We start from the raw sequence: 23,383 nt of genomic DNA on the forward strand, positions 1-23,383 counted from the left end.
CGCGCTCGGTCACTAAATCCGCTACGAGGCACCGAGCAGCCCGACCCGACCCGCTCCGGAGGAAGATGACCGTTTTAACGAACACTAAACCGCGGATAAACTGCGTTTATTGGTGTCCTTTTGGACTGTAGCGAGGGACTTTGTCGGAAATAACGTGAGGATTTGTGGATTTGGACAGTGCTTGGTTTTTTTTGTCTTTTGTGTGTGTTTTTGTTGAAGAAAGAGACCCACGGACAGACTGGGTTGTTGTCGGGCCAGTTGGAACAACGACGAGATTCCCGAAACAGTTGATTCTTTAAGAAAGAAGAAAAAAATATATATACACGTTTTACTTGCTGCAAAACTGTTAAGATTTGAGTGGTTATTATCCTATGTGTACAAAGTGTTTATATTATGAGTGAAATAGCCACTGGGTAAACTGGTCAGATTGGTGTGAAAGGCTAAGCTAAGGTTTGGTTCTGGACTGTTATGGAAGCTTTTGAGTTTGTATTCCCAATGGGACAACATTAACCTGCTCCAAACCTGCAGCTTTGTCTTACTCCTTAATGAACTTTCAAGCAGGAGACATTATGGCGTTTTTTAATTTCCGTAAGATATTTAAACTGGGAGTGGAGAAGAAGAAGAAGCAATACGAACATGTGCGCAGGGATGAAAACCCAGAGGAGATTTGGGAAATAATTGGAGAACTGGGAGATGGAGCGTTCGGCAAAGTTTTTAAGGTTTGTTTCTCCTTGATTGTTGCACTTTTGTTTTCTTTTATGACAATGTTTTTGTTTAAAAATGCCCACTTTTATTTCAATAATTCATAATTTAAAGCTGCTAACATAACTGTTCTGTGAATTCAATCAAACCCAGGTTAAATATAGTTATTACCTGTAGGACACATCATGGTCAGGGTTCTATTCTTTTGGTAATTTTAGAGAAATAATTTAATCAAAATAAATTCTACTCCCCACACAAGCACACGTCTGTGGTGGCATTGCAGAAGGCATGAGGCAAACGATGAGGATTTTTGAGCATATCTGTTTGTATTTCTTTATTTGTTCCACTTTATTAGCAAAGTACCAGGGTAAACTGAAGTGGAAAAGTCCGATTTTAGTATCAAAGATCGATAAAAGGTTTTATTTGTTATTTTAAAGTCCTTACTATTTCATTTTTAAAACCTGCTACTTGCACTGAAAATAATCACCAGGCAGACTTATAATGACCCCGATGCTAACATGTAGCCCTACCAGGGCAACATATCACCAACACCACAAACAGAAAGTACAAAAGAAAATCCAATTACTCTGCAGTCAGAAAGAGAAATGTTATTCAAGTAAGCTCAGACTGAGGGTGGTGTCACCATGCTGGAAAATTATGGAACTGTTTTGAGGGAAACAAGCAGAATATGACATGCATTCATTTTCTGAATGGATAATATGCACAGAAGCCAAGAAACTAGAAACATCTTAACTATAAAATGAAAACCCATTTATTTTATGACAGTGTTTTATTTAAAAATGCCCACCTTTTTTTAAGAGATTTGTATTTGTTAGTTCTGATGAAGATCATTGTCTTCTCAACCCTCCAGTCAGTTAAGGCAGATGGCCATTCACTCTGAGCCAGGTTCTGGTTCTGCTGGAGGTTTCTTCCTGTTACAGGGGAGTTTTGCTCTCCACTGTCGCAACATGCATGCTCTGTATGAGGGATTGCTGCAAAGACACAAATCAACTTAATGTCTATTTTTGCTACTTGTTCAGGAGAAGTGAATGCTGCAATCTGCTGGGTTTCCTTAAATAGAAAACATTTATTGAATCCTAAACTGACCTTGATGCATTGTTTGATAACTAACAGGGCTGCATGATATTCAAAAATCTTGCAATCTATGCCTGTTTTCTTGTTTTCTCTCTTACTCTGTCACTCTGCTAACTTTTACATTTCAGGCAAAGCCATTAGTGTTCGGTGTGAGAACTGGTCGCTGTGAAACTCTGGCCAAGTGGCTAAATATTACATCAGCATGAAAAATACAACTTCATAACACTTGCAAAATATTATCCTACTACCTCAGATGGTAATTGTAGTTGCTGTCTAATAAGCCAAACCTTTTTTGGTTTATTAAAGCCATCTGTTGGTGGTTTTTGTTATCCAGTAGAAAGTGGAGCTTGGTGGTTTTGGTTGATATGCCAGATCTAGTTTGAGTTGCATGAGTTCAAAGCAATGCTTTTAGGCAGTTGGATGCTCTTCAGTGACGACATTTTACATCCAAGCATCAATAACCTTTTGTATTCTTAAATAATATGATGGAATTATAGGATGCACATTTTTTCTTGATTATTTGTTTTAGATATGATTTATTCAGGTAGCTGTTTTGTCTTGTTACAAAAATGGTAGAAAAAATCAGTTCAGTCACATATATGGTTTAAATAAAGATTATATGAGTTTGTCAATAACAGTTTTATTTATTTATTTTAGCATTTATTATTTGATTATTTTATTTTTTTAATGTATAATAGTGTTTTATTTTGTGGAAAAACTTGCCCCATTTAAGAATGTGAGAATATGGAATAAAAAGATCCTCAGACTGTAAAGTAGCATTATTAAACAAATAAATAACTGACAAAGTAACATCCACAATAAAAAAAGAAATCTGTTTTTAATATTACCGTAATATTTTTTTATTTATTTGGAGTAATTTTTAATAATCTATTAATTACAATATTTATTTATGTAATTTTGGATATGTTTCCATAGAACAGTGAAGAGGCATTTAAAATTAGAGCAGTGCAATATTTGGACAAGATGACATTATGATGGCTCATATTTCCAGCTGCAGTCAGATGAGAAGAGCCTACAGATTATACAATTATCCAGAAATATTAAACTCTGCCGTTCTACCTCCATGCCTCTGTCTGCTTCATAGTGAAGCTCTCACTATAAGCTGCAGAAGTGATGGGAGTTTATTATGCTTTAAATGCTGTTCATGGCTCACTGTGGAGCTGTGAATCAGCAGGAAGTGGCTGCATCCCATATCGCAGCGGCGACTTCATAGAGCACATCCTGTCTGCCGAGGAGCCAAAACAGTCCGAAGGATTTTCCACTTCAACACCACGCATAGTGAGGGATTTAACCCTGTTACCTACTGGCTCAGATGGTTCTGGCATGTGTGTGTTTTCTGTATTACCTGCCTGAAGCTTGTATAAAGAAAGGGAGAAGGATTAAATTGGTGTGTTTTTACCTCCAGGCTCAGAACAAGCAGACGGGCGTCCTCGCTGCTGCCAAAGTCATCGATACGAAGACAGAGGAGGAGCTGGAGGACTACATGGTGGAGATTGACATCCTGGCCTCCTGCGATCATCAGAACATCGTCAAACTGCTGGATGCTTTTTACTACGAGAGCAAGCTGTGGGTGAGTGTCTGGTTCAGCACCATATCCTCTTATCCAAAGCCTCAGCAATGGGAAGGAAAATACTTCAAAAAAATTAGTTTGGCTTTTTGAATGAAGGTTTGTACAGTAAATATTAGTAATGCTTAATTTATCTGAAGAATAAAGATGTAATTTCACCTCAAGCTTGTTAGAAAAGTACAAAATCTGACAAGCTGCATCAATAGGATTTGGTTTGTTGTCAACATGCTCATGGTCAAAGTGTTCTGCTACAGGAAAGGGAACTTTGCTGGCTGGCCGAAAACGTTGCCACCTGGATTTACCTAAGCAAACAGATCCAAGCCTCCTATAATAATAATTACTGCAGGCGATTATCTTTCAGCTGCAACGAGTTCTTTAACCTGATGCAATGAGTAGCTTCTCATTTCTTACACAAGCATGTAGAAAGACACACCCTTTGGCTGAGGAAAAGATGTCGGTCTGTTTACGAAGGGTCAGATCACTGCCTTCAAGCAGAGGCAGAAACAACTAAAACTGGGTTGAGAACTGTCCAACACATTTTCAAAACCTGGAAGGAAAGTGTAGAACCAGGACCCCATGCTTAAAATGGAATTCAGAAAAATGGAATTTTGTAAAAAATATAACTAAAATTGGAAAATAATAAAATGGATTTCAAACAGGAATGCACTGATTGCAGTTTTCTGTTCAATCGGTGATTACCGATTTCCAAAATCCCGACCTGTCGATTTTGATTTTGGCTGATACCAATTTTTTTGTCTGAAATGTTGTTAAATATAGCAAGAAAGTCGCTGAGTTGGTAACAGTGGGATGGCTATTGTTAACGTGCAGACATGAGCTGGTGAGCTGGTCTGTCGGTCAAGTCTCTCTTACGGGAGAACAGGACAGTGTTTGATTTTTAGACCTTTGCTGAGGTTGATAAAACCAGCTTTGTACATTCGTACATAAGTATCGACCGATCTCCCAAAATTAAGGAAATCGGCGCCAATAAATTGGTCCACCCCTAATTTCAAGGGATCCTAACCAGCGTCTTTCAGGAAGAAATGTGGTTAGGAAAAAAAACCTGAATGGTGGTCGTAGCTGAGCACTTCAAAGCTTTATCAAATGAAAGAAGGACAACAGTAGAACTCAGAATAGTGTGACAGTAAGAGCACAATGTGAAGGGAAGTCAAGGAGTTGGGACCAAACAGCTGAGTGTCCATAAGAAAACCACTAATCAGTGAGGCTAACTGGAGAAAAAGGTTTCAATCTCCAAGGAAGCATAAAGATTTTTTTTTCTGGAGAATACATATTTAGAAGTTGGTGGACTGTATGAAAACTGTCAGAAAGGTCAAACAGAGAACAAAACAGAAAAATGGACGACAGTGTTTTTATTATCAATCTGAAAGACAAAGAGGAGGATGAGGAAAAGGAGACTGCTGTGGGAGCACACATGGAAGCCATCCAACGGCACCGTTTACCCAGAATTTTTCAGACGCTGTTCTATTTTCCTCTTAGGTCGTCTTTTCTTGTGACAGAGCTAAATGTGTTGGTGGCGAGCCTGTCACTGAACCACCAACTACCAGTTTAAACTCCCAACCAGAGTTTTTCCTTCCTGGATGGAAGACATTGCTGGGGCTCTCCTAGTTATCAGGTTATAATTGTCTCATTTCCAGAGAAGCTGGAATTATTTTTTCTACGTGTAAAGGAAAGGTTGAGGAAGCTTCTTTCAGCCAGCTGTCCAGCAGTCTGCATCAGCAGGAGGGACGCAGCAGCTTCATGTTCCTCTGTGGATCCATTCAGAGCTGAACAGTGGAGGAGTTGGTAGCAGCGAGGCTCTGGGCTCTTTCTGCAGGGACATGTCTGCTTCAAACTGATTGACTTACTGGTTCATTTGGGTGGAAGACAAACAGTTCAGTATCTTCACAGCTTTTTCCAGTTAAATTAATTGTCTTTTATATATCAAATATGAATAATCGGATAGTGTGTGTTGCACAAACGTTCATTCCGTCTCCCTGTCTTTACGTTGCATCATCTGATGAAAAGAAATATTGCAAAATTCCTTTTTTTTTTTTTTTTTTTTTACTGCTGCATTGTGGGATAAAATGTGGTTAAAGTTCACATGGGCTGCAGCAACAAGCAGCTTTAGGAGCTGTTAATCATCATACCAGTTTATAATCTGTTCGCTCCGAACATGAGACCTTTGTTTTTCATTTTCTTACTTGTTCTTTTAAAACATTAATCTGATTAATTTCATGTCTAATGTTTTACTTGTATCTCTTATAGTTTGTCCTCGTATATTAATATCCAGCCTGAGAGGTTAGCAGACTTGGACTGAAAGAAACAGAGTAGCAGAGCTTTCTTTTTCCTATCATGCAAATAATCTGAGTGTGACAGGTCAAAGGGCAGATATACTGAAGAGGAGATGACACAGAAACATCACCATGGCGCTCCTGTGAGTCAGCGCACAAACAGCTGAAAAGGCATTCTGAACGTTGTTAACCCTCATGATCAGCTGGTGTTTCATTTCAGTGCTGTATTGAGCGCTCTGCCCTTTTCCTCCCCATTGTCCTCCAAACAATAAGCTCATTCTGATGGAGGTAGAGTTTTCTCCTTTTCCTCCTCATGTCGCACCTGTTCATGGAAAGAGGAGACAGACTCTAAGACGTTTCCTTCTCCTGATGAAAGACTTTATTCTGTGAAAACCCCAGAGGCGGCCGCTTCACGGCTGTTGCTGAGCTGCGTTTCCTCACTGCAGCATCTCTGTCATTCCAGTCGCTGCTCTTCGCCACAACATTTCAGGTGAAATCACCTTCAACCACATCCGCCCTTTTTGTGTCACATGAATGGCTTGGAAAACAAGTGGTGCACTGTTCTAAATGGAGTTCAGTGTGAATGTGTCAAATAAACAAGTGGGGAGGAAGCCGCAGCCCTGGCCTGTGTTTCCTCTGTTCACGCTGTGGCGCTGAAAAGCCACTGGCGGCCATTGTGCCACAGCAGCCAGGAGCGCTCTAAGACAGGGGCGGTGTGTGGCCTGGAGCGGCTTTGTTGTTGGAAGTGGAGTGGTCCTGAAAATCTCAAGTGAGCTCAGGAATTTCACTGAAGCTTTTCCTTGTTGTTGTTAGGAGTTTGTCACTTTCTATTTAAAAGCTAGCTGACTGGGCGTGCTGTGGTGGCGTAAGGGATAGCGCGACCCACGTTTGGAGGCCTTGAGTCCTTGATGCTGCCGTCGTGGGTTCAATTCCCAGACCCGGCGACATTTGCCGCATGTCTTCCCCCCTTCCCCAGGAAAGGGAGCCGAAAGTAGGCTCCCTTTCCTGTCAGCCTACTTTCATATAAGGGACACTAGAGCCCACAAAAGACCCCTGGAGGGGAGGGAAAAAAATAAGATAAAAGCTAGCTGACCATAACAAACACTTCGGCACATGTGTAAACCACAAAAGGTTTAACATTTTGCAGAAGTGTAACTTCTCTTTTATTCAGACAGTAACACTCGGCCAATATTTCTCAATCTCATTGTGGGCCGGAGGCTGTGTGAATGTTGTGCTGCTCAGTAGAGACTCCAGATGCTGCAGAAGGCTCTCCGTTCATACAAACTGTAATCCTATCAGCAGCAGAAGGCCTGAGGTCTGGCAGTGTGGAAAGCCTCAATCCTCTTACGTCAGCCGCCACACTGAAGCCTCTGAATGCCTTTAAGACTGTTTCATTCATGAATGCTGGGTGGTGGTTTGTTCCCACATTGTTTCAGCCAAGTTATTAGTTTGGTTGTTTTTGTATTTTTAGCTCCAGAAGGTTCTAGGAAGAAGTGAATATTTCTGTTTCAAACCAGGAACAGTTTCTGTCTTATGGTTCAGCTGCTTTCTGAGTCACTGAAGCTCCTTTTTCCAAGTGATTACCCTGAAGCCTAAAATCCTGCAGTTTCAATCAGAGCTGCATGAAATTGGGGAAAATATCTGGAATTACAATATGTTCTATCCTTAAGATATTTATTATAATATAAAAAACAGGAATTTTCCATTGCTGACCTGAGTAGCACCTTATATGCTGTAGATAACTAATCTGCACTGATCTTAGCTCTCCTTGTGAGTGTTGCAGGTATTGTTGTCTGTATTTGAGAGTTATTGATACTGTAAGGGCTGCACAGTATTCAAAAATCTTGCACTGATGATACTGGTAAATATTGTGATGATATCAGTTTCCATATCTGCCTATTGTGGTCTTTCCTCTTTTTCTCATCTGCACTTCCATCACTCGGTGGCTGATGGACATCATTCATGTCCAATCTGAGACTCAGTCCAACTGGCTAATTATTTTATAACAAGTTTATAACAGTTGAGATATATTAGCAAACTGTTGTTGCTGCCCAAACAGTCCTTCGCATCTACAACTATGTTTTGAAGAAGCTTCGATGACATGAGTTTAATTTCCCTTTAGGATAAATAAAGTACTTTTGGTTTGAATTTAAATAATAATTAAAAAAAATTCTGACAAGCTTACAAATCTGCAAAATAAAATCCTTCACATGTAAAAAAAAAAAAATACTTCAACAACCATTCTGAAAAAACTGGAGAGGTAACTTGTGGACAATTAAAGGTTATTTTGGGCAGACTTAATAGTCTGGTAAAAAAAAAAAAAAAGCTGTTAAAGTAGGTGAAAGGTCAAATCGTCTATGAGCTTCATGTGTGTTTTATTTGAAGTAAAGCACATGTTAGGAAGCTTAAGCTGGTCCTGTGTTTTCTCCTGTCGTTGGCAGATCCTCATAGAGTTCTGTGCAGGAGGGGCAGTGGATGCCGTCATGCTCGGTGAGTCAGCAGTTCCACCTTTTATCACAGGTTGTTTCACCAACAGGGAAACGGCTCGAACTGGCAGCGAAAGTGGAAAAAGGCCTCAGCGGACCACCCACATGATCGCTTTCTTCTTTGCTTTCTGCAAGACTTTAATTGTGGTTTAGGCCGTATCGCCACCTATAATTAGGCTACATTAGCATGCCATGCTGAGCTGATTTAAAGCACATGCTCATGGCAACCGTCCCTCTTCTGTGCAGAACTGGAGAGACCCCTGACCGAGCCGCAGATCCGGGTGGTGTGTAAGCAGACCCTGCAGGCGCTCGTCTACCTCCACGAAAACAAAATCATCCACAGAGACTTGAAGGCCGGCAACATCCTCCTCACTCTGGACGGAGATGTGAAGCTGGGTAAGAGCCGGCTGGTGACAGCACCATGACGTCCCCTGTTCTAAACAAAGACTCTGTTCTTCACACGAATCCAACCTCCTCCAGCAGATACTGCAAATATTTACCAATAATTCAACATTTTAGATACATGGAATGCTGTTGTGATGTTTTCCTCAAATGAGTTTAAAGAATCAACTTTTTCATGGCTCAGTCAGAATCCAGAAAATGTACTTTAGCAAAGCAGAATGAGCAAATATTACCAAGATAAGAAGTACTGACAGACTCTTACCAAATAAATATAGAATCAACCACAGAGAAAGCTAAAGATTCATACTATTTAATAATAAGAGCTTTGAAATGAAGCATGACGCCTCAGTGTCTTACTGGTTTGTGGCTTTCCTGTTCAGCATCCGTCTGGTGCTGCTGACCACAGAAGATGCAGTAATGCAGGTTTATTCAGAGTGGCATGAGTCATGGTGAGATAATACACAGAAGACATTTTGTCCAGTGACAAAACACACACAGAGGTGTCCGGGTATCTGCCTGCAGAAAAATCAGACTGTTGCTTTCACATGACCCAAAGTCTCCTGATTCAGTTATTCTGACTCATTTCTGCGTTTTGTGGCTTTCAGCTGATTTTGGCGTGTCGGCCAAAAACACAAAGACGCTTCAGCGGAGAGATTCTTTCATTGGAACGCCTTACTGGTAAGTGGAGGAATAATTCCTCTATTTTAATGCAACATTTTATAAAAAGTAAACTTCCCAGAAAATACAGAGCTGCACAAAAGCGTTTCTGAGCTTTCTCATAAACTTCAAAGTATTTTATTAGACTATGTGATTGAAAGTTGTCCATAGGTGTGAGGAAGAAGAAAAATTATACAAAGTTTTAGGATTTTTTTTTTAATTTATTTTTGTTTTGCAATGTAGATGTGATAAGTTTTCTGTGCCTGCTTGAGTCAGTCCTTTGTCCAATTATAGCTACAATATATATGCACCATCCAGAAGGTTTTCTGTCATGTCTGTTATGCATTTAGCTTCATCTTCCCATCATCTCTGAGCAGCTTTCAGCGTTTCACACCGGTTAGGCCAAAACAACAATTATCTCAAACAGAACGTTGACCACAGCTGGACAGTTTCTCATTTCTTCATTACTTTTCAGTTCTTCCAAGACACGTGCCATTTGCAGGGCTGCAGAATCGCAGTTATTCTGCTCCAAACGTTGACGCATGTTTTCCTGACGCTGCTCATGATTAAACTCCTCCACTCTGAGCAGCTCTCTGACAGCAGGCGACATGTCCGCTGGTACAACGCAGTGGTTGAGATGTTGTTGTTTGGAGATTTGCATGCATGCAGTGACAGAGGCCAGTCAATACATGCATTGTGCTACCAATCAAATTGTTTACACACAATACACGGGAAGAACCTGAGTGATCTGCTAATGGAGACGAATCTGAGCAGGACAGACTAGAGAAGAACCCGTTAAAGAACCGGAGAGGCTTGAGAGGAGCCTCTCCTCATCCCAGCGGATCATGGCCTGATCCTGAGGTTCTCAGTGACATAACACACACTCCCTCCTCTCCACCATCTTCATCATATCCATGAACACCATAAATAGGATTGGTGGACAGAGGGCAGCCCTGACCGAGTCCAACTGGAAACAGACTTGACTTGGTGCCAAGAAGGTAGAAGCAGCTCTACAAAGAATGGATGTTCCTTAAAGATTAGAACCAGTTTTTATCCATCAGCCGTCACTATGCTGAATGCTGCTAAGTGGTCAATTTGGTCAGTGGACAGTTTTCAGTTAGCTTTTTATCAAGGGATAAATGCTATATAATTAATTATCTATAATATTTTTTTTAGGTGAGACATTGTTTTTATCCGGAGAATTGCACCCAAATTATGTTGAACAACGTTTTGTTGTTAGAATGACAATAAATATTCTACTCTACTCTATTAAAAGCCACCCAGATACCCCATTCTCCTTCAGCATCCCCCACAAAATACCTGGAGGGACACAACATACATGTAAGAGCATTACTACCATGACACCCTCAGTGAATCCACGAGGTTAGCTTGGACCTCTGTGAGAGTAGAAGCAGAGAACTACAACTAATGGAGAACCAAATAAACGGAAGACAGACATTCAATATAAACAACTAATAATACGTAGCATACATAGATCACATGGCAAATTAAAAATAAAAGTAACTACAAAAATAAACACTTACAAAATAGAGGTCATAAATTAAAACTAATGAATTATACTATAATGAAAGACATTCATTCACTTCATATGGAAAACCAAAATAATCATTATATTGCATTATAGGACTAAGAAGAATCATTCACTATAGTTGTTTTTATTGCAAATATCTTCATTTATACATGAGGATAAATTAATTATCCTCATGTAAGTAAAGAAAAAAGCCCAGCACACATTTCAGATTTTAATTTGTTAAAACGTTTTAATAAAACGTGAAGGTTGGATGAATGTTTTCAGGATGGCCCCTGAGGTGGTGATGTGTGAAACCTCCAAGGACCGTCCATACGACTACAAGGCCGACATCTGGTCCCTGGGGGTCACCTTAATCGAGCTGGCGCAGGTCGAGCCCCCCAACCACGAGATGAACCCCATGAGAGTCCTACTGAAGATCGCAAAGTCCGACCCGCCCACACTGATGCAGCCGTCGCGCTGGTGAGTTGCCATGTTTCTGTTTGACGGCTGAGTGAACAGCTGACTGAATATTTGGGTTTTCTCTGCTCAGGTCTCCAGAGTTCAGCGACTTCCTGAAACGTAGCCTGGACAAGAACCTGGACAGCAGATGGACCGCAGCGCAGCTTCTTCAGGTACCGTCTGTTCAAAACTAAATCTCTCAATGTGTGATTATCCCCAACACTTGGCCACTTCTAAGCCACTTCCTCCCCCACCTCCATCCATGCACCACCTGCCATCAGAACCCAGTGCGACATCTGTTGAGCTGCTCTGTATGCTCTGAGCCGTCTGTCCCAGTAGGACTGACACTCATCCCTCTGCTGGAGCTGACGTCAGCAGAGCAGGCTTTGCTTTTTCCGTGGGGTTTAAGGTGCTAAACCAGAGCCGCTCATTCACTCAGTGTGCAGACAGGCAGGCCAGCCGGACGCATTTTACCTCATACACACCGGGAAAACCATAGTACTGCACAGACGACGCAATGGGCTTAAAAATACAAAACAGCGTCCTGCCACCAATGAAGGTCCTGATATCTAAGAAGCTTCACATCATCAGGCCTGCCATAGAATACATGCAGCAGATTTCTAAACCGAAGAAGGTGAGACCGTGTTTAAATCTTGCATTTTGCTGATGGATTGAAATGGTTTTACTGTTAAGTGTAGGCGGATGATGGTTAAGGTTATGGTTAACTTGAAAGTAAATGAAGCTGAAAATAGAATAATAGTTTTTATTTCAATGCACACAAATCAGAAGGTTGAAACAGAAATGATCAGACTTGTTATTAATGAACGGAAAGTAAAGAAAAAGGATTAGTAATAGCAGCGTCTGCATTTCTCTTTGCACTGCATGGAGTCAGCCAGCTTCTGCTACCTCTGAACTGGTTTCCAACCCAGGACAGAAACATCAGTTTTAATGTTACTGGAGGTGCAACAATTGCAGTTTCTGGCTGAAAAAAACCTCACCTGCCAATACAGATTTTTATTTATTTTTTTGTCAGAAAAGTTGCTAAATCTAGCGATGAAGTTAGCAACAGTGGGGTGCCTATTGTAATAACAGCTCATGTGCAGACGTATCAGTCATCAGCCATCTCTAACGGAGTAAAAGATGACAGTGGCTGATTTTCAGACCTTTGCCAAAGTAGATAAGATCAGTTTTACTTGTAAGTATCAACCGAAATCTTAAAATTAAGAAACTCTGGGCCAGTTTATCAGCACAGACCTGGATGTCAACCCTCTTCACTTCAGCGTTACGCTGGTTTGAATTTAGTGTTTGGGGTCGTCAGACAAACAAAAATGTTGCTCCATTTTGCTTTTAACGTGTTCTTAAACAAATCAAAGTCTCTTCTCATGTTATTTTTCTATCATGGGTTTTTTGTTTCGGCGTCTTGATTATCTTCATATTATTCTAATTGTTTGAGTGTTTGCAGGTAGCTGTAGACCCAGCAGATGATCATTGACTGAGACTTTGAGTTTGGTTTCCATTTCCTGCAGTTCTTTTTACGTTTCCGTTTCCAGTCAAATTCTCAATCAATTTCCAGGCATTGTTCATTGACTATGAACAATGCCTGGAATGACATTGGTTTTTATCTACCAACAAGCCTTTGGTCATGTTTTGTGTGCAGCATTCGTTCGTCTCGACTGTGACTGACAGCCGGCCGCTGAGGGAGCTGATAGCCGAGGCGAAGGCTGAGGTCACCGAGGAGATCGAAGAGCACAAAGAGGAAGAGGAGGAGGAAGAGACCGAGGCACATCTGGTGCGTAGATATTTACATCAAAGTCTATTTTACTGGAGATTTATGATGTGGAAAAAAAAGAGTGGTTGTTAATGTTTGATCCTTATCACTAATAACTCAAGAGGATTTTAACTGTATTAAAAAGAAAATGTTAAATATCTATTGTGACTGTAAGATCTGTTGTTTTTGATCATAATAGAAATGGCTAAAGTCTCATATTCAATATGGAGGCAGGGAGATCAAACAGTTTATGTCTCGAAGTACCACCGGCTGTCCAAATATCTTCTCTTTATGTTCAAAACCAGGATTGGTTATAATATAAACTTTTGTGAGCTTGCTACACATTCTAGAGGTATGCCTTCTGTTTCAAACAGAAACTAAATTCCTACAGGAATTCAAAAAGACTCAAGTTCAGTGTTTGTTGAGTTTTGAAAATGAAGTTGGCAGAAAGAGCATTGTTATTCAGATCATGATTTATGGGCTAGGCATTTCTGCTTGAAGGAAAATTAAAGATCCCACTTATTGTTTTCATCCTCAAAAGCGAAGAAGGTGCAGGATGTGGGAATGCTGCCACTACAAACACTAATTACTCTAGTTCTGTTTCTGCATAAACATCCTTCCTGTTTGGTCAATTTTAGCGTTGATCTCTCCATTGTTTATCATGACTGCAGCTCCTCAAGGCCGCATGAAACCCATATTGACTGGAACACAGTACCAAGCTGGCATCACATTAAAGTCATAAATGTTTCAACTTACTCTTTATGAGTGAAATTGTACAATGAGGATCCAGCAGTTTGAAGACAAGAAACTGAATCTAGAAGGAAATTGGTCAAAATAATAAATTGCAGACATTGACGATCCGTCCACATCAACACAGATTTTACACAAAACAGTTACTATGCAGACCACATCTGTTTTAACTTTCTACACCAGAAACAGCAACAGCTGAGGTATTTTTGTGTCAATTTCTACATCTATATCACATTTTTCTGACTCATCTATAAATCTTCAAACATAAGTTAAAGATGGTAACATCTGACAGCGTGGTATCTGCTCATTCTTCAAATGTCTAAAGTCAAGGTCCTTAAAATGGTTCAAATTCAATCTAAAAACCTAAGCTGACATCTGTGTCTTAAATTTTGTCACTATTTAACCTCATATTATTTTCATTTTGTTTTCTCACAAAACTTTTCTGTTAGGCAAACGCTTGAGTTGTGCTCAGACATCTTCATTGCCTCGAGACGGTTGCTACTGCTAACTCGCTGCTAACATAACCTTGATAGCTAGCTTTTTTTGCTTCTATCATGTGTAAGTGTTTGTTTTCGCCAGTGGCTGGACGAAGTTTGCACATTTCTGTGTAGGTGCAAGTCTTAAATTTCATTCATAATGTTGGAGTTGGTGAAACCTGCAGAAAGCCTGCAGAGGAGGTTAAATAACGTTGAAGACAGCAGGAGCTGCAGTTGTTTAGAGAGAATGTTTTGACCAGCAGTGCTTTAGCCGTGCTTGGCTTGTTCTTTTGAGTTTTGAAGCTGTTACTTTTTACATTTTGCTTTCTGCTGACTCTGCATTTATATGTCAGTTCTAACTTCTGCATGGTTCCTCCAGGGCCACAAACGGGCTCCATCTGACGTCAGCGTCGCCAGCTCCGAGGACGAAAAGATCCCTCTGTCGCCCTTGGAATCAGTCCCTGAGAAGATGGAACCGATCCTACCACTTCCTTCCCCGGCCAAGCTTCCCGACTCCAACCATGTGGCGAAAACCGTCTCCACAGAGGAACCTGCTACACAGGAGCAACCACAGGAAACTCCAAACACTCCAGTTCCAGAAGAACCTGAAGAGAAACCTTCAGAGGAGAACGTTCCAGAAGCCGTGTCTGATGCCACTTCACCTGGGTCAGAGGCCGAACCAGACACACCGTCCAAGGAGCTGCAGCAGCTGGAGATAGACGTGGAGGATGAAAAGGAAGTGGACACAGCCGAGGTTCCTGGGTCTCCTCAGGAGACTAACTCACCTGCTGCACCAGAAGCTAACACTCCAGCTCAGGAAGAAGAGGAAGATCGATACAAACACCTCAAGGTGACTCTAACTCTGCCTGAGCCAGAGCAGGAAGACCTGAAGAAGGAAAACGGAGAGCAGCCCGTAGAAAAAGACAGAACGAACGCTGAAGAGGAGAAGAAGGTTCCGGATAAAGCCAAAGACGAAAAGGAGCAAGATTCTGACTCAGGAAGGGGCTCGGCTGCAGACAACAGCTCAGTAGACCTCAATTTGTCCATTTCCAGCTTCTTGTCCAAAACAAAGGAGCCTGGTTCTGTTTCTATACAGGTAAGCCTCAGAACCACACATATAAAGCCACAGCAAGACCTCTTCCTTTTTAACCTGCTAGCTGTTTTCCTCAGGACTCCAAGCGGCAGAAGAAGACGCTGAAGAAAACTCGTAAGTTCATGGTGGACGGGGTGGAAGTGAGCGTCACAACATCAAAGATCGTCACTGACAACGACACCAAGAACGAGGAGATGAGATTCCTCAGGTGCTCATGTCACTTCATTCAAACCAAACCATAAATATTTGCATTATTTATGCAAATAATATGAAAATGAGTTAAACTGGAAATTTTTTCTGACTTTACTGTTCCTCCTGTTGCAGGCGGCAGGAGCTGAGAGAGCTGCGTCTCCTGCAGAAGGAGGAGCAGAGAGCCCAGCAGCAGCTCAGCAACAAGCTGCAGCAGCAAAAGGAGCAGATCTACAGACGCTTTGAGCAAGAGACCACTGTGAGTCTGCCATGTCTGTTTCCCTCCAGCTTCAAAACATTTCAGCCTTGTTTTCAAACCGGATCAGCTCCAGCAGCAGCTGTGGTTTCTGTTTAGAGATAAGTACATGGAGCCGTTTCCCCACATGACACTGTGAACTTCCTGAATCTGCTCACCGTAGCTACAAACTTTTCTGTTATCAGCCTAATCATCTCAGCTAAAAACTGCTGAACTTCACTGCCTCCCAGCAAACTGCAGCTCAGTCACATTCTGGGTGAAAGCTGCTGCTCAAAGGAGCATCACTGAATCAAGACTCCTGACTGTTTAAAACAACTTCTAACAGTTTTTCTTTGAAAAAATATAATAATAGTTAGAACATCATATGTGAACAGTGGGACATTCCACTCAGAAATTGGGGAATTCAGCACTCAGAACTGAGCTGCGGTAAAAAGGTTTTGAGTTTATCATCTTATCGATATAAGATGAAAAATAAAGAAACCTGGCAAAGAGAGTTTTGCTCTGAAATGTTTTGTGGCAGAGCTTTCAGACCGATCTGCTACAGAGAAATATATCAGAGATCATCTGATTAAAGGAGAAATTATCACATTCTGATGATTTACAGTCATTTTTTAAATTATTCAACACTAAAACAAGTAAAACACACAACATTCACTTACATTATATTATTATGATGGTATGACTTGACGCGTAAGCAAAAAGTGCTAATGTCTTTCTCCTTTGGGTTCACGGCAAGCATAGACCCCACAGTCTGGGAAAATTCATAAAATCTAGTCTTTCTATCCGAATAATAAGATTTGTTGAAAATGTGGTATTTATTTGGTCACGTGACAATGATAGTGATGCAGTGCAGAATTTTGATTTGTTAACTGAAGCAATGTAGTTGTGTTTTTTCAATGTGTTGAAAGGGCGAAAAAATATATCGTATATACTGTATATCTGTAATTATTGTTTTTTGGCCACAACAGCAGCACTAACCTCTTAAACTCCCAGTCTCTTTTTGAAAAACAACAATCCAAAATGAATTGAATACATCTAAGGAACTACAAGGTTTAGGTTGATAAAAGTTACGTTGATCCTTACAACTAAAAAGAGTCAACGCACCGCTAAACATTGCGTCTCTGAGCCTCACAGCTTTCAGTTTTCTGACCAGGCATTGTAAGCAGTTTCTCAGGAGCTCATTGGTTGATTCAGATGATTGACACGTTCATCAAACCGTCAGAGTCAATAGAATCTGTGAGTGTTTACAAAAGTCATTTAGCCACCATCATTCACCAATCACAGAGAAGAATAGTAAAATTCCTCATCAATGAGTGAGCTGTAAACACTAACACACGTTTAGCTTAGAATATCTTTGTCCTCCATATTAAGGAAAATCTCCAAACTTTGCTTTTCTGTTGCAATATTACAGTTTTTTCTCACTCCTCTCCTGACTTCAATCATCACAATGTTTCCTCCAACCCCTCTGAGCTTCAGTGTCTCAGAAAGTCTCAGTGATGTATGAAGACGGTTGAGTGATGAAGCGGTTTGTGTTGGACAGAGTAAGAAGCGTCAGTACGACCAGGAGGTGGAGAACCTGGAGCGGCAGCAGAAGCAGACCATCGAGAGGCTGGAGCAGGAGCACACCAACCGGCTGCGAGACGAGGCCAAGCGCATCAAAGCTGAGCAGGACAAGGAGCTGTCCAAGTGCCAGAACAGGCTGAAGAACCGCAAGAAAGAGGTGAGTCCCAGCAATCCATCACTTTCACCTCCTTCTGTCACATTCTGCCCCTCAAGAGTCCAAAATGTATCCGCTGAGACAAACAGCGCCCTCATCTGTCCTCCAGAGTTTCTGCAGCTTCTGTCCCAGCAGGCCAGGTTAAATCTTATACTGTCCACAGCTCTGCCTCATTTTAGCTCTCTCTCTTGTTCACACCTGCCTCGCAGCAAACAGAAAGCAGGACTTTCTCCACAGCAGGTGACAATGAAATGTCTTAAAGAGGATTTTCTGTTTCAACTCTCTCCGACTCTGGAAAATGTGTATTATATTAAATCATAGAGCCATCATTGTTCTGATGTTTGAAGCTGTTTAATGAAACCAATAGCACTTTAAAACCACTTCCACCAGCCAGAGCGCTCGGTGCCTGAGTGTGTGTGGACTCACAGTGGAGTGTGATCCACAGTGAGTGGCTGATGTCAGGACTGAGTGGTTGGAATCGTCCTCATGGAGCAGCGCGGCCATTCAGCATGTCGGAGGAAACTCTGTGACGTTTGGTCTGTTTTTATCAGTAAAGGTTACTCTGGAATTCCTATTTAAGAAAAAAATAAAAACACTGTTCCTCCCTCAATCTTTCATTATGATTAGTAGCAGAAGCAACATCTGGCCACATGTTAGAAGCAGTTTGTCTTTGGACTCTCGTTAATTCAGTTCAATTCTATAGTTACAATTCACAACAAATGTCATGTCGAGGTGCTTTACCAAAAAAAGCATTTAAAATAAATAAAATCAAATCTACCCTGAAGAGTGTTATGGATCAGATTATTGAGTTTCCCACTAACTTGCTGCCTTCAGGGACGATGAAGACGAAAGTTATCATAATCCAGACTCCCATTGGTTCAGAGTTTCTGTGATGTCAGAGCTGATTGACACGCATCATATCAGCTGTTTTTTCATCTCTGGCTGTTTTTCAGTGTCTGGGCCATTTGACTGTGTTAAGGTCAGACAGACTCCTTCAGAGTTAGCTGAGCCCAAAATAACATGGCCGACAGGTGAAGCGCTCATTAACAGCAGGTGTTTCTGTCTGGTTTAGCAGCTCAAGCCGGTCTTAGGCTGACAGTTTGGCTATGAGCCTGGAAGCGACACGTTTATCTGACCTCAGAGGGCCTTCCCTGCTTGTTGATGTTGGTACAGAAATGACCTTTATTAAAAAACCATCTGTGTTCTTCTGAATCCAGGAACAGGAGTTCCTCCAGAAGCAGCAGCAGGATCTGGACAGCGCGCTGAAGAAAATAATCCAGCAGCACAAGCACGAGCTGGCCACCATAGAGAGAGACTGCCTGAACCACAAGCAGCAGCTGCTCAGAGGTGAACCCTGGTTCAGCTCTAACACCGCTGTAACGGAAAAGTCCAGGAGCCCACATGTTAAATATGTCACCACCAGATAGCACAGCTAGCTGAGAACTGATTTTAACGATGAATTCATAGAAAATAAAAGGGAAAATCTTCTAATTACTTATTGGTTAAAAAAAAAAGTTTGTTTTTGTAATAACTTATTATTTAGATTTAATTAAAAACTGCCACCTTTATCAAGTACATTGTAACACATTATTTAGGTGTCCTAGTTAAATAATTTCATGTCTTTTCTTTGAAAAAGGGGGAAGAGAAACTTTAACTTTCACAGAGACCAACCCCAACCAATAGGGGGCAGTCTTCTGTTTTTAGGCCACTTCACACTCAGCAGCAAATATTTATAACCTGGAGGTCAGCTCTGTTAAATATGAATCATGACTTCCAGGTAACAGCTGTAATAGTTCAGGAATTTGCGATTGAGTGAATCAGCTAATTAAATAAAATAAAATATATACATATTTGTGTTTTTGGGTTCTTCAAAACTGTTTCTAAAGTTTTGTGTGTAAAGTTGACTGTAATTAATAGACAGTGACTCTGAGAGCCACATATTCTTTATGAAATCAGCTGCTTTTAGTTCATCTGCAGTTGGTCATCATTTTGAGTCGCCCAGTTCTGATCCAGCTCTAATGCTGCGTTCCAGTTATACTCGGGACTCTGAACTGGAAAATTCCAACTTCCCAGTCAGAAAAATCAACTGGAATGTCCAATGAAATCGGATTTCCCACTGGGAAACTGGGAGCAACTTCAAATACCCCCGGCATGAATTATAAGGACGACTTTACATTTCAAAATGGCCGCTCCTCGCATCAACAATAGCAAGATGTGGTGGAAACACAAGACACAGATCTAGGCGCTACATGTAATCAGTGCTACATGTAGCGCCTGCTACTCTAACTGAACAAATTAAAAGTGATGTTCGTTAATGGAGAGTAAATTGTAAAATGATGTTTATGGGCGTCGCCATGTTGAAATTCTAACTTCTTAACCAGAACGTTGTCACTTTGGTTCTGACGTCAAACAGCTCGGAGTTCCCACTTCCCAGGTTACTGGAACGCAGCACAAATGAGTCACTGCTCAGAAATGTGGGTTTGGGCCGGTCATTCTTAACAGCTTTAACTGGAAATGAAAGTGACAGGGTTCAAAGGTCATAAACTGAGATCTTTATAAAATAAGCTTAAGATGGCTGCAAACATTTCTTATTTAAACAATTTAATAGAAGTCCACCTCATGTTTGTCTTCTCTTGTTTCTGCATGCAGCACGAGAAGCTGCAATGTGGGAGATGGAAGAGCGCCACCTGCAGGAGAAACACCAGTTGTTCAAACAGCAGCTGAAAGACCAGTACTTCATGCAGAGACACCAGCTGCTGAAGAGACATGAGAAGGTATGGAAACATGGCTGGAGCTTCTGGACATCAGCTGGAGTCTGTGGCTTCCTCAGTCAGTTAGTTCATCATCATGCAGAGGGAAATGATTCAGAAATTTGAAACAACTCATTGTTCTGCTCCAAAATATCAAAGTAAAACCTGTCTTGTGGTTCTGAGAACTTTCCCAGCAACTGGTTTGTGCCTGCAGGAGATGGAGCAGATGCAGCGCTACAACCAGCGTCTCATCGAGGAGCTGAAGAACAAACAGACGCAGGAGCGAACCCGGCTGCCCAAAATCCAACGCAGCGAGGCCAAGACACGCATGGCCATGTTCAAGAAGAGCCTCCGCATCACCGCAGCGCTCATCACCCCCGAACAGGAGAGGGACAAGGTCAAGCAGGTGGGATTGCGCCTCAGGTCAGAGAGAAGCTGCGACCGAATCCAGCCGGCCTCATCGTTGTCTCTGTTCCCAGTTTGCTGCTCAGGAGGAGAAGAGGCAGAAGAACGAACGTCTCCACCAGCAGCAGAAACACGACAACCAGATGAGAGACCTGCAGCTGCAATGCGACGCCAACATCCGGGAGCTGCAGCAGCTGCAGGTCCTTACTGCGAAAACTGCTTTAGCCGTGTTAAAGTTGGGTTTTCATAGCAGAATGAGCTGAAGGGATGTTTGTGTTTCAGAATGAGAAGTGTCACCTGCTCATCGAACATGAGACCCAGAAACTGAAGGAGCTGGATGAGGAGCACAGCGTGGAGCTGAAGGAGTGGAGGGAGAAGCTCCGGCCCAGGAAGAAGGTAGACCGCCCGCACAGATGACATCATTTTATTTATTTAGTTAGATTAAATCATATTCTCTTTTATCATGTCAAGTGCATTTCAGAGTTAGACTACATTACATTTAGTAGAGCTACGACTAACAATAATATCAACATGTGAAAAGCTCAGCTCTTTCATCAACACAGTGCAGGGATGACTTGTTGATTAATTTTTGGATAAAACTATTAAGAATTGCATAGCAAAAAGTGATAAATAGATATTTTTGTACAGATAAAGCTAAAACTGCCACTGAGGAGTTTTGGGTAAAACATGTTTACACAGATTTTTTTCTTTTAATCTTAAATGCAAAATGTATATATTTTTTGTATATATTTTTTGTACACTTTTGACTTAATTATTGCTTTGAATTTGTTCTTCTTTCAAAAATGGCTTTTTATGAGTGTTTATTCCAATTCACAATTAACTTATTACTACTTAAATTATTATTTCTGTCATCAATTAATCATGATTAATCCCATTAATCGTTTCAGCCCTACATTTTAGCAACAGAATAATCAACTGAATTAGGCATGCGTTGAAAACTCTGACCACTAGAGGGTGCCAAAGGGCTTTTAATATGATCCTCAGTATGTGTAGAACATAGCTCAACAAGCATTGATGGTAAACATATCCTACGACTAGTTTATGGGTTTTGTATAGAAAATGTTTTCTATCTCCTGCGTTCCAAAAGCCCCTGAATTATATTTTTTAACTTTTAAAGTGAAACTGGTGAAAAAAGGACAAAAATATAGAAGGAAAACTTTCTGAACTTTATAGTTTTTAAATGATCTGTTTGGTTAGAGGCTGCAGGTAGCAAGCTAACTGCTAACTGCACAGTTAGCTTGCTAACTCTTAGTTAGTAGCATTACAGTGCTACTCTCTGCTCCATACAGTCTGAAAAAACACTTTCTATGGCCTCGTTTGTTTCTATGGTAACTGATGTTTGTTTACAGGCATTGGAGGAGGAGTTTGCCAGGAAGCTGCAGGAACAGGAAGTGTTCTTCAAGATGAGCGGCGAGTCCGAGTGCCTTAACCCGTCCACCCAGAGTCGCATCTCCAAGTTCTACCCGATCCCCAGCGTCCACTCCACCGGGTTCTAACCCAAACGGGCCGAGAGAGGACAGGAAGTCTGAGGAGCCGCTGCGGCGCCACTTCAGTCGCCACAATCCAGTGCCTGAAGAACCGGAAATATCTGCAGACTTTTGTACTACGGATCACTCTCTTTTTTTTATAGTCAAACATCAATCAGTCGATCATTTCTAAGTCATTATGATACAGAATGTATTTGTGGCTGAAACACTCCAGATGAAGGAATGGGTTGCAGCAGATTTTCATTCAGACATTTTGAATTTTGTGGTTCCGTTTAAGCTGCGAAGCTCTCATCTCCTGGCTGACACGGATGCAGTTTTTTCCTTCAAAATGCCTTCAGGTTTGTTGTAAAACATTTGAAAGACACTCATGGTTTTTGTTCTCTAAGGAAGCATCAGCTCCAACAGCAAAGAAAGAAAGATCTGGAAAATGAAGAAACGTTTGTGTATTTTTATCTTCTGATGACGTATTTTGTTTCTTGAAAAGCCCAAAGTAGATCTGTTAGCCTTAATAATTTAGATGTATTGTAAAGTTGTTACTGCGACTTTAAGAATTCAGACGTGTTGTGAAGGATTTTATTCTGTATTCAAGCAAACTAAACAAAACACAAAAATTCATTTCTTTTCATTTACTTTTAGTAATTAAAAAAAAAACTGGACCTGACTGGTTTAGGCCTTTCTGACCTCTGATTGGTTCATCTCGTTTTTGTTTTTCTTGATTGGCTGTTCTGAGTTGTTAAGTAAATATAATGGAGTGCTGTGCACCTTTTTTAGAAAAATATTTTCAGTTACTATTTATACAAAAACTGCTCAACTTCCTAAATTTAGACTGAAAACAAAAACATATCGACATCAATAATTAATTTTTTTAAATACATGTATAGTTTTTAGAAATGCTTGTGAAATGTTGATTTTCATTTTGCTGTAAATAAAATATTTCCTTTAAACAAAAGCTTCTCCTTTGGTCTCTCAGACATACAAAAAAAAAAAAACATTTAAAAAATGTCCTTTAAAAATGCCCATAATGAACACAAACATCATACCATAAAATTCAATACTTTACACAATCCACAGCAATGTTCAGTCACTAATAAGAACAGCTTTCATGATCCCACTTGGAGCTCTGAGTTCAGCGATCAAACACCAGAACTTCTCCTTCTTGTTGTCAGCGAGAAATCTCCTGAAACGTAGCAGAAATTTCAGTTAAAAAATTAAATATTACTGCAGCATCTCAGACGCCTCCCTCTGGTGATTTGTTTTTTTCCC

At 40.9% G+C, this 23,383-nt stretch overlaps 2 protein-coding genes across 3 annotated transcripts in view; one reads left to right on the top strand and one right to left on the bottom strand.

The window, feature by feature from the left end:
• slkb (STE20-like kinase b) lies at nucleotides 1-23,133 on the top strand. The gene is made up of 18 exons (XM_028018014.1): nucleotides 1-719; nucleotides 3,224-3,388; nucleotides 8,115-8,163; nucleotides 8,406-8,555; nucleotides 9,167-9,239; nucleotides 11,035-11,229; nucleotides 11,300-11,381; nucleotides 12,866-12,997; nucleotides 14,582-15,298; nucleotides 15,373-15,503; nucleotides 15,620-15,743; nucleotides 17,281-17,460; nucleotides 18,675-18,804; nucleotides 20,107-20,231; nucleotides 20,422-20,613; nucleotides 20,687-20,812; nucleotides 20,895-21,008; nucleotides 21,983-23,133. Exons 1-18 carry the CDS (start codon nucleotides 546-548, stop codon nucleotides 22,127-22,129), a joined length of 3,006 nt encoding a protein of 1,001 aa, XP_027873815.1. The 5' UTR covers nucleotides 1-545; the 3' UTR covers nucleotides 22,130-23,133.
• Nucleotides 22,680-23,383, bottom strand: part of col17a1a (collagen, type XVII, alpha 1a) — a 19,280-nt gene continuing 18,576 nt past the window's right edge. For both annotated transcript variants that reach the window (XM_028018012.1, XM_028018011.1), the window contains one exon: nucleotides 22,680-23,297. In XM_028018012.1, the coding sequence (XP_027873813.1) occupies nucleotides 23,254-23,297 (44 nt within the window). In that variant the 3' untranslated portion in view covers nucleotides 22,680-23,253. The remainder of the gene's footprint in view (nucleotides 23,298-23,383) is intronic.

This window comes from Xiphophorus couchianus, chromosome 5 (assembly GCF_001444195.1).
Source record: "Xiphophorus couchianus chromosome 5, X_couchianus-1.0, whole genome shotgun sequence".
Taxonomy (NCBI): Eukaryota; Metazoa; Chordata; class Actinopteri; order Cyprinodontiformes; family Poeciliidae; genus Xiphophorus; species Xiphophorus couchianus.